Source organism: Dichotomopilus funicola (assembly GCF_033296635.1).
Source record: "Dichotomopilus funicola strain CBS 141.50 unplaced genomic scaffold C8A04scaffold_15, whole genome shotgun sequence".
Taxonomy (NCBI): domain Eukaryota; kingdom Fungi; phylum Ascomycota; class Sordariomycetes; order Sordariales; family Chaetomiaceae; genus Dichotomopilus; species Dichotomopilus funicola.
The window spans coordinates 92,047-102,872 of record NW_026944036.1 but is presented as its reverse complement, the minus strand read 5'-3'; the positions used below and the strand labels follow the sequence as shown (position 1 = coordinate 102,872).

At 56.7% G+C, this 10,826-nt stretch overlaps 3 protein-coding genes across 3 annotated transcripts; 1 reads left to right on the top strand and 2 right to left on the bottom strand.

Annotated features, from left to right (window-relative positions):
- Positions 1-965: 965 nt before the first annotated feature.
- Positions 966-3,255, bottom strand: C8A04DRAFT_10618 (uncharacterized protein; the record flags this gene model as incomplete). Its single annotated transcript, XM_062776651.1, has 4 exons — positions 966-1,574; positions 1,608-2,061; positions 2,163-2,282; positions 2,360-3,255. 4 exons carry the CDS (start codon positions 3,253-3,255, stop codon positions 966-968), a joined length of 2,079 nt encoding a protein of 692 aa, XP_062638830.1.
- A 2,081-nt stretch (positions 3,256-5,336) lies between these two features.
- On the top strand, positions 5,337-6,605 carry C8A04DRAFT_26711 (Brix domain-containing protein; the record flags this gene model as incomplete). The annotated part of the gene is made up of 5 exons (XM_062780018.1): positions 5,337-5,350; positions 5,412-5,520; positions 5,588-5,660; positions 5,742-5,991; positions 6,050-6,605. The coding sequence occupies 5 exons, from the start codon at positions 5,337-5,339 to the stop codon at positions 6,603-6,605; spliced, it is 1,002 nt and encodes a 333-aa protein (XP_062638829.1).
- Positions 6,606-7,306: 701 nt separating this feature from the next.
- On the bottom strand, positions 7,307-9,010 carry C8A04DRAFT_35735 (uncharacterized protein; the record flags this gene model as incomplete). The annotated part of the gene is made up of 2 exons (XM_062783278.1): positions 7,307-8,833; positions 8,942-9,010. 2 exons carry the CDS (start codon positions 9,008-9,010, stop codon positions 7,307-7,309), a joined length of 1,596 nt encoding a protein of 531 aa, XP_062638828.1.
- Positions 9,011-10,826: the final 1,816 nt, after the last annotated feature.

Sequence of the window (10,826 nt, the reverse complement as noted above, 5' to 3'; positions counted from 1 at the left end):
ACCGATCCCATCCGCTGGACACCGATCACACCCGTTGGACCTGCCGTTGCTGTCAACGGATAGCGGCGGATCACATTGTGAAGTGATGATGAGGCAGGAGCGATGATGCTGAAAATTCTGCACCGCATCCCGGTTGGGCGATCGAGGGCGGGGAACGCTGGGTGCGCCTTCCGCGACCCTGTCGACTTCCTCAATCGTAACTGCCAACGCTCTCGCTGATGCAGAGATTTACTTTTCGGCGTGGTGCCGTCTTGCCGCGGAAATCCGCTAATTGGGTTCTTGCGGAAGTTACTATGCTTGGCTTATCAAGGTAGGTATGTCTAGACCGCTCGAGGCCGTGGAAGACGGACCTGAATTCGAGATAAGGGTGCATGATGGCTTCAACCCTTTCTTGCCTTTTCCGTGTTTGGGTTCGCTCGCGGCTGTCGGTGTTCCTGGTGTGACCAATGCTGGGTCACCAGTCGTAGGGCTCTGATTTTCCCGTGCTGTGGCAAGTGGACCGGAACCTCCATCCCTTGACGCCCTGACATGATTGCGATTTTGGACGCTTACTTCCAGGTGGCCAAGGGACGTCACACGCTGGCCACCGATATTGATGGGCATGGCATTGTATGCTGCTCCCGAATTGATACCGTCATCTTGCACACAGTTTGCCTCACGAGCGACTCATCATTGTCTACTTTACACATAGCTACATTAGCCATCGTTTTGAATACATTGTACTAAGCAAACATTTCCCTGCTGCCTCGTTCCCTCAGTTGCCCTTAGACCTTGTCCTCGGTGTTCTGTCCCTTCTTATCCTTCTTGTCCTTTTTGCTCTCCTTCTGGCTCTCCTCGCGTTCCTCCTTGTTCTCCTCGTTGGCTTCCTTGTCCTCCTTGTTCTTTTCGTTCTGCTCTTTGCTGCCCTGCTCCTTGCTATCCTGGTTCTTCTTATCTTGATCCTTGCTGAGCTGGTCCTTCATATCTTACTCCATCCTCTCCTGCTTGTTCTCCTTGTCCTGCTCCCTCTTCTCTTGTTCCTTTCTCTTCTGCTCCTTCCTACCCTTCTCTTTCTTCCACTCCATCGCCTTCCTGCCCTCCTCAATCAACCGCTGCCGCTTCACGCTCTCAAACGTCTGCGGGCTAAAGTTTTTGATCGTATAGCACACCAGCCCCCAAACCTTTGGAAACTCGGACCGAATCCTGCCCATGACAGCCTTGGGCTCATACTCGCCAATGACATCCACAACGCCCTTCTTCTCGTACTCATACGGCGACGGTACGCTCACGTTGGGGTCCGATGAACGGAGCTTTTTATAGTACCTGGCCCAGTACCGGCGGAACCCGGCTTCCGAGACGACCGGGGCAGAGGACGAGCCGACCGAGGGCGCGCCCTTGGAGATGGTGTATGCCTCGTCCAGGTAGGCGTTGAGGGCGAGGATGTGGTGGGTGTCGATGGGCTCGCCTGAGCCGTGCATGAGGATGATGCTCGCCTCGAACTGGCCGTAGCCGTAGACGGTGTTGTACGAAAGCATCTTCTCGCTGGTTGTCTCGTCGGCATTGTTGTTGTCGTCTTGATCAGGTTGATGTTGATGCTGGTGATCATGAGGATGATCCCCTCCCGACACCTGCACCACATCACAAACAAAAGCAATAAACCTCAAGCTCCCATCATGCCACCTAACCGTACCCCCATCATCACCCACAAAATTCCCCGGGCGCACATACCAGCGCAAGCCCAAATGAAAAGCCATGGCCATCGGCCGATCCGGTCCATACGCCGGCGTCATAGGCACGCGGGTCATATCATAGACCTCGGTCACGCCCAGGGCCGAGTTGAGCTCGGCCACGGGGTCGTTGACGCGCAGGCCGGCGATGACGGTGCGCGCGGCCGCGTGGGTGGTGCCATCGCCGCGGTAGAGGGCGGGCTCGGCGATGCAGGTCGCGTCGCTGACTTCGAGGAGCCGGGCGATGGTGTGCACGTCGCGGGGGGTGATGTCCCGGATCTTGGGGGCTGCTGCGGCTTCGTCTTGGTCTGGGTAGCGCGCGTCGGCGAAGAAGACCGCGGGGCCGAACCAGGGGCTAAGCGATGGGGGAGATGGTCAGTTCGGTGCAAGATATATGGGGATAGCTAAGTGCAGAGGAAAGGTAAGCAGTTGGGTTATGTCTAGGGGCCAACGTACCGGATGTAACCAGGCTTGCTCATGGCGTTGATGCTCTGGTTCACGAGGGCCGGGGCCATACCGCGGCGCTTGGGATGGATCTGCGAGTACGCCATGACCTTGATGATGCTGCCGATGCGCCTATCCCCAAATGTCAGTCAGTAAACAGTAAACCTTTCCCCCCATTTTCTCTTCCCTTTCTCTCTTCAGTCACCTACCGGTCACGAATCGGATACCCAAAGCTCAACGGCGCATGCATCCTCCCGGGCGCAATCCTCCTCAACCCCATCCTCCCCAAAAACTCCTCCAAATCCCGATTCTCCTTCTCAAACTCCAACCACGCCTCCTGCCCGGTCTCCCGATACACCGCCCAGCAAACCACCGGCTTGTACCCCCTCATCGGAAAGTACACCACCCTCCGATGCTCCTCACTCGGCCTCTCCCCATACGCCACCGCCCCCGCAAACTCCCCACACACCTTCCGATGCACCGGCCAGTCCGCCTCCTGACAGCCCCGTGAACAGTACCGCGCCACCTTGCACCGCACGCAGTGCCCCCCGGCGCCACCGCTTCCCCCCGCTTCCTCCTCACACACCACGCACAACCCGCGCAGCCCATCCGGGTCCGCCTCGGCCCGCGCGATGTCCGCCACCACGTGGGCACGCACCGCTTCCGCGTCCCAGTCCCTGCCGCTGACCCCGGCCGCATAGTGGGGGTTGCCCTTGACGGTGGGCACGGCGTCGGTGGTGTTTGCCGCTTGGGCGGCAGGGACGGGAACGGGGGAGGGGATGGTGGTGTCGGGGGCTGGGGTGGTCGCTTTCGCGACCGCGGTCTTGTCCGACTGGGATGTGTCGGTGGCCGGCTGGGGGGTGAGGGTGCCCGGCTTGACGGGCGCTCCCTGCGCTGACGCGGGGAGTTGGGCGGGCTCGGCGGGCGTGGCGGGCGCGGTGGTGGGCTCGGGCGTGGGCGCGGCCGGGCGAATTTCCTCCTCGGCAGCAGCAGCGGGGGCAGCACCGGCAGCGGTGGTGGTGGCCGCACCCTCCGCATCGTCGCCGGCCCGTAGCGGCGTAGCCGGACCCTCGGCCGGCAGGTTGGTGATGTCCGCGAGGGGCATCACTCCCAACGCGACATCTCCCACTCCATGGTCCACCCCGTGGTCCTTCCCATGGTCCACCTTTTCGTCCACATCGTGGACCAAAACCTTGACAACCGGAACTGTGTCCGGAGCCGAACCCAGACCAGCAGCCAAACCGGGAACCGAAACCGAGGCCGACGACACAACAGGGACGGACGACGACACAACAGGACCCGAAGACACACCAACCAAAGTCTCCAACACCCGCTCAGCAAGCACAACCATGTCCTTGACCAGACCCAACGGGTCTGGCCCATCCTCGGGGGCAGTGTCGACAAGGAGGGCCCGGAGGGAGGTCAGCGCTGAGGAGATTTGGCGGGCGCGCTTGTTCTGGTTCTGGCTCTGTGGGGGAGGGGCCGGAGTTTTGGTTGTGGCGTCCATCTTGGTGGTTTTTGTTGGTTGGTTTCTGGAGAGGAAGTTAGCGAGCTGTTGGGTGGTGAATTGAGGGGGTGGATTTGGGATTGGATCTGGGATTGGAAGATTTGGGAAGAGGTTTAGGAAGTAGATTTGAAGAGTAGGTTTAGGAGTAAGTTTAGAAGTAGGTTTGGGGAGTAGATCTGGGAAGTTGGGGGTGTTGTGAGGGAAGAACTCGCTGCGGTTCCAAGACCCGTCGACGTGTTCGATTCCTCGACGCGGTTCGATGCCTCGACGCGGCGAGCGGCGATTTGATTGAATTTGGGCCCAGAAAATTGGTAAACTTTAGAGGTTTGTACTCACTAGAATTGAGAAAGTTATTGTTTTTGTTGTTCTTGTGAATCTTGTGATTCTTGCTGTCGTGATGTTTGTCGTGTTGTTTGTTGTGCATGGTGAAGGTTCGAGAAGAAGAACGACGCAACCTGGGAAGAGAGAGTTGGGAAGATCGTGGTTTTGTTTTGGAGTTGGAAGGTTATTGCCAACGCCAAATAATTAGGGCACAAGACCCGAATTTAGATCAATGGTCGTGGGCTCGAGCCGCGGCAGCTGGTGTTAAGCGGCTGTGCGAGAGTGGGAGATCTCGCAAGTCGTGACGGAAGTCCCGGCGGAGATTGAAGTCCAGCATGGTCGTTCGAGTGGCCATGCCCTGGAATAGGTCTCGGCGTGTAAGTCCAGCTGATTTTCTATCAACTCTTGTGAAACTTAGTGTATTGATTTACGTTCGCTAGGTGTCGACAAATGCCTATGAATGCAAATTGGCCCGAATTCCGTGAGCAAGTTGGACCTGGCATAGGGATGAGGGCTCGGTGTGTCGGTCCATCGTTGAAGCGGTAAGAAATTTACGACAATGGGATCATCAAATGCCTTCAGCTTGAAAGAAATCAACACTATGGGTTCCATGGGAGAAAGATGGGGCTTGGTTGGAGCACATGCGTAAAAGCAGTAGATACTCCAGGGCCTCAAATCAACAAAATGTATGCTCGACATGTAGTTTATCAAGTTAATCATTCTGACAACAAATGTGAATTCATGTGGCATGTCGTAGGAGAACATATTCACCGCAGCACACATAGATGGCTTCTAGAGACTCGGTAGTTATGTCTCTGAAAAGCGTGCTCATGTGTGAACACTGTCCATGGCTCTTGAAAGAGCCTGCCCTTGGGACAACTTGACAATCACTGCAATGCAGTATCTGAGCTCATGAAGCAGCAAGTACTCAGCCTCCAACCGTGGGACTTACTTCTTGTCTATGAGACCAAGTTCCTTCATACGAAAAGGGGGTGGCGTCGTAAGTAAACAAACTCGGTGTGCCGTCCTTTAGTTGGGACGGTAAAGATTCGGAAGCCAAACCCACGTTTTTCATGCCTCTGGGACACTTGGGAAATATGTCAAACGTTTAAATCACTGATTTGGGAAATTTTGCGTTTTTTCCTGAGAACTTGATGATCAAGCTTGTCGTCGTTGTCGTTGTTGAGACTTGTGGCTGGTGTGGACCTGTGGCTTACCCCCGGGATCAGACGCCCCACATCGACTTTTCTTATCGATAACGCCGCATCTTGGATTTTCTCAGCAACATTGCGCTGTCGCATGAGAAACCGTCAATTAGCAGGCGATTGACCATTCCGTTGTCAGCACCCATCGCCAACATGCTTCGTCAAATGTGAGATACTCCAAAGATCCCCACAGGCATTGACTTCCATAGCTAACCTTTGCTTCTTCAGAAAACCCCGGAATGCCCGCTCTAAGCGTGCTCTCGAGAAGCGCGCCCCCAAGGCTGTCGAGAACCCCAAGAAGGCCCTCTTCCTGCGCGGCACCTCTTGCAGCCAGATTGTATGTCGCCCATCGCTCTCACACAACCAATGAGGATCCACAGCCATACTAAGACTTCGAATTGCAGACTCAAGATGCCCTCGGAGACTTATACGCCCTGACGCAGGTGCACGCGAAGCGCTTCCAGAAGAAGAATCCCGGTATGCGCCCCTGTCCTTCTCGTCCCTCCACGACAGCCACAGGAAACAAGAACCAGTCCCACTGACATTCCCCATCTCCAGTCCACCCATTCGAGGACTCCAGCTCGCTAGCCTTCTTCTCCGAGAAGAACGACTGCAGCCTGCTCCTCTTCGGCAGCAGCAACAAGAAGCGCCCCCACACCATCACCTTCGCCCGCACGTTTGACTACAAGATCCTCGACATGCTCGAGTTCTCGATCGATGGCGACTCATTCCGCAGTATATCGCAGTTCAAGACGGACAAGGTGCCCGTAGGCACCCGGCCGCTGATGGTCTTTGCCGGGACGGCCTTGTACGCAGCCCCCCCCTTTCGTCCATTGCTTATTCTTAACTAATATTCCGCTTGTTAGTGAATCCCCCGTCCCCAACAACTTCACCATGGCCAAGTCCATGCTCCTCGACTTCTTCCGCGGCGAAACCTCGGACAAAATCGACGTCGAAGGACTCCGCTACTGCATCGTCATCACCGCCGACGAGCCCACCACCTCCTCCTCTGATCCCACTCCCACAACTCCCGAATCCACCCCGCTCCTCCGCCTGCGCGTCTACACAATCCGCACGCATCGCTCCTCCCAAAAACTCCCGCGCATCGAACTCTCCGAACACGGACCCCGCCTGGACATCCGCCTCGGCCGATCGCAACCCCCCGACGAAACCCTTCTCAAAGAAGCCATGCGCCGGCCCCGTCTGGCGAGCGACGAAAGAACCAAGAAGAACGTCTCGACTGATTTGATGGGTGATAAGATTGGACGGATCCATACCGGCAAATTGGATTTGAGTGAGTTGCAGACCAGGAAGATGAAGGGGTTGAAGAGGGGACGGGATCAGCATGATGATACTGGAGAGGCGGAGGAGGAGGAGACGGTTGTTGGGGAGGAGGCGCAGCCGAGGAAGAGGAAGGCTTGATTTTGCGCGGAGGTGGAAGATAATTCTGGTTTCTTGTTATTATCTGAGGAGGGGACATGCATGCGGGCGTTTTCGGCAGAGGAACAGGTTTGATTTCAAAATAATCGGAAGAAAATCGGCGTTTCTGTTGCGCAAAATCCGTTTTTTCATGCTTATATGTGTTATATGTGTGTGTACCTTGTACACATTTATGCTAATGTTGAGTCTCAATATGGTGCAGTGTCCTCCGTATATCTTTAGCCCCGTTGGCGCCTGGCCAACGCGTATGTCTCTGCCTTGCTCCTCTCGTTGTCTATCTGCTTGTCTTTAGCTCTGGTCGCTTGAGACCTAAGTGCCGATCGTTTAAATCGGATCAAGCAACCACCCGCCCCGTCACCTGTCCCTCAGCGTGTGTCTGATCCCCCGCTCAGCGCCACTCGGACTCGCCCCTCGGTGGACTTGGGGCGGTATACTAGGGGCCCCCTCCCGTGGGAAGTTGCTGTGAAGCGGCCGACCCACGCGGACACCGGCCACTTCGTATCTCAGCTTGCCCTTGTTCCGTGGGCCTTCATAGCCATGGAGCCGAAGAGTAGCCGCAGCGTTGCGTCTGGGGTCCTCTCCCATCTCATGAGCTGCACCGGGACTGCCCAACGTTTATCGAATGTCCCCTTCGGGTGCGACCAGCTCTCTCAGGAATAATGTCTTTCCAGCCCTTAGCAACATCACCCCTGATCACTTGGCCCCATGACAGGCACAAACTCCGGCACCGCCGGTATACTCTGCAAGGCACTTCCCATTTGACTAACCAGCTCAATATGCCGGACATACCCGCCCTCCCGGCGCTGGCCTTCCTCTAGCGCCTGCTCTTCAGCATACCAATCTGCGCCCCAGATCTCCGCTGGGATCGGCTCTCCAGGACCATCTGTGGGGCCGTTGTTGGAAGGGGGCTCGTACAGAGCGATCCGCATCGCCCACTCGAGATGTGGCCACCAGGTACGGTAGGCGTCGGGGCCGAAGAAGTCGGAGTTGAAAAGTGAGACCACACCGAGAACCTCGCGGCGGGCCATGCCCTGTAGCCACCAGATGGAGTCCAGGGACTTGAGAAGCGCGAAGAAGCAGGCGAGGATGGCAAGAGCACGAGGACGGCGCTCTTCGAGCAACTCGATGAACCGGCGCGATACGGTGGCAGGAAATGCGAGGGGGGCGCCCTTGTGCGGGATCTTGTGCGCCCAGTTGAGCACAGCTACGGCGTGTTGGTAGGCTTGGCGTGTGGAAGTGATGAGTTCGGGACTTGCAGGTGTGAAGGAAGGGTCCGCAGTCGGGTAGCTGGGAGGCGAGGACGGTGAAGATGGGCTGGGTGCGCCGCTCATGGTCGCAAGTTCCTCCTCTAGCCCGTCGAGAAGATGCCCAAAGAACGTTTTCGGTCCCGCGGTGAAATCGAGCTGAAGGACGGCTTGGGAGTTGATTACCTCGGTCGCAACGGGGCTAGCCCGCAGGTACTGCCACGAAGCAGCGGTGATCGCTTTGACGCCCTGAAACGAGTGGAACCACGAGAATGGAATAGAGTAACACCCGGACGGATGGTCTCGCCGCCTTCCGGCCTCGGCGTCTCCGTCGTGTCCAGCGCCAACCGAGACCTCATCTTTCATAAACACCCTCGTAGCGGTCGACTGGAAGGCTATGAGGGTCGATGTAAGGAACAGCGATTCAGCATTCTCGTGGCTGATGCCCTTGGTGAGAGCGGAGCTGTACTCGGCGAGAGAAGCGGCCATGTAGGCGTGGGATGCGCGGATGAGCTCCTTGTCGTTCGGTCGTAAGCTCCGTAGATGCAATGCCGCCACGGCGAGGATAGCGTCGGCTAGGTGCTGAGAACCACCGAAGGCGAGATTCGGCACCGTGATCTTCCAGATATCCTCCGTCACGGGTGCTGTGAAGGTGAGACTCTTGCAGGTCATGATCGTGTACTGGTGCATCAGCCGCAATTCGAGTAGCCGGTGGCCCGGAGGCGTAGTCTGGGACACCGCTTGGGTGGCCGGAGCTCGGTACAGCGGCGCAACATTTAGAAACCCGGGCGCCGGGCGCGAGGCACGGGCGATGGGCGACCTTGCGCTGATAGTCGAGGCCGGCGTGGACGGCGATTCGGAGTTGGCGGCAGCGGTCTGGAGCTCGACCAGAACCTCGGGGTTCTCAAAATCGCACTGGACGCCGTGCTTGACGCAGTTGCCGCATCGTGGATGGACCTCGTCGCACTGTTACACAGAATGATTAGATGAGTAAGATTCCCTGACTGATAGATTGTAATACGCCACTCGTCCGTCCCAGTTCGTCCGGTGCTTCCGCATTTGCAACCAGCCTACCTTAATCTTGCGCGACTTGCACCGCCGGCAACCGCTCCGGGATTTTTTGTGAGAGCGTCGTGGCGGCATTTCTCTTCCGCACACTCCTCGCTGCCCTCGCTGCCCTCGCTAACTCGCGATCTTGTTGTTGCCGTTGAGGGAGCTGCGCCACGTGTCTTCCGGCTCGAACTCGGTTCGTTCCTCTTTTCCCCCTTTTCGATCCTTTTCAGGGTTCAACTCTCGGGTTCTTGGAGAGCCTTGTCAGTCTGCGGCGTTGTTTGCCTGCAATGCCAACACGCAGTTTTCCATACTCGAACGCGCTGCACAGGAGGCCCAAGTGGCTACAATAGCGAACGACGCGCCACGGGTTGGCAGGCGAAAACGACCATGAGATGAACAGTGGATGCCATTGAGGCAGTGACGAGGCAGCCAGGGGCCCAGCCAATAGCAGCGCGGGGACTGCCGAAGAGAAACGGAGTACGGAAGACCCGACACCCCGGCGGCAGGCAAGACCAAGTCCATAACAACCCACGTGCAGCCTTTTGGTGCGATGTTGTTGAATCCCACAGCAGCCACAGTTTACTTTCAAGTACATAGTCATGGAAGAGAATTGTGCATGTGGCATTTCTTTAGCTTTTATTTTATTTTCTTGAGCTGCAACTAGGGTTTTGTTCCCTGCCCTTCAATGCACGTTTTGGTCAACGTTGCTGCATCCCGTTGTGGAGTCCGCAGCTAAGGGCTCCAAACGGCCGAGAACACGGCCCTTGCACCTGCCCGAAATAGTGTACTTCTTCAGAATGTCTCCCGATAGCAGTGCGTTCCGCATCGGACTACCTCGAGAATACCGAACACACTTGAACTTGTCTGTCTTGTCAAGTTGTCAGCAAGCGCATCACCGCCAATGGACCCTATTTTTAGGTTGAAACGAGTTTGTCAGCCGTCTCTCGCGCTTCCACCCCGCAAAACTGGTGTCTCGGAATGCGACCCTGAGCGGGTCAAGAGGCCATTGGCTTCCAGATCTGTGCAGACCCGAGATGATCTCATCGTCAAACCCGATTACCGATCCATGTTCTCCGGCTTGCCACGGCTCTCAGGTTCTGCAAGTTCGACGCCGTCCTGCTAGTCAACACAACGAGTGGACGTTGACCGCCAGAGCACACGCATACGGATGGACGTGTGGGCCGGTGTCGCAAGTCGTGTCCTCGCCCGTTCGTCAACAGCTTCCTTTCCGGGATGCGCTCCATGGCCGTTCCGACAAAGATGGACATGTGCCAAGTCCAGCGGCGACATCCGCCCAGTGAGATGCGGCCGGTGTAGGTAATGCAATGCAGCAGAGACCGGCGAGTTTGCAACCAACGGCATCCGGTATCCGACAATTCCAAGTTGGTTTGCGTGGTCGATTTGATTGCGACACCGATTTGAAATCCAGATGAGCAATCAACCATCCAGCGCTCGCCATCCGAAAGCCATGGAACTAGGTGCGACCATCTCGAATCCACTCCAGAGCGGCACCAAAAACCGTCGGTCAGGGATTTGGTGGTTAAAAGAAGGGCGCGCCGTTACGAGAGAGCGGGGTCGAAAGGTATGAGGTTGAAAAAAAATTAAACAAGAGGGACCGATAACTTGAAAATCTGAGAGAGGCGTCTGCGGGTTTTGTAACATTGCACCATTCTCGGGATAAATCGCACAACCCCTCCTACGCCCCTTCTCAGCCCCTCCAAGGACCCTGCAGCATATTTCAACGGTCCAAACCCCCACGTTCCTCGTGCCACAACACTTCAGCATCAGCCGCGACAAGACATCAATTGACCAAACAGAGCCCTCGCCGTCGTCGTCGCCGCCTGCAAACCCCGTGCACACCCAATCCGCGGGCCTTGTAAAGCTCCGGCTTCCGAAGAAAAGAAGA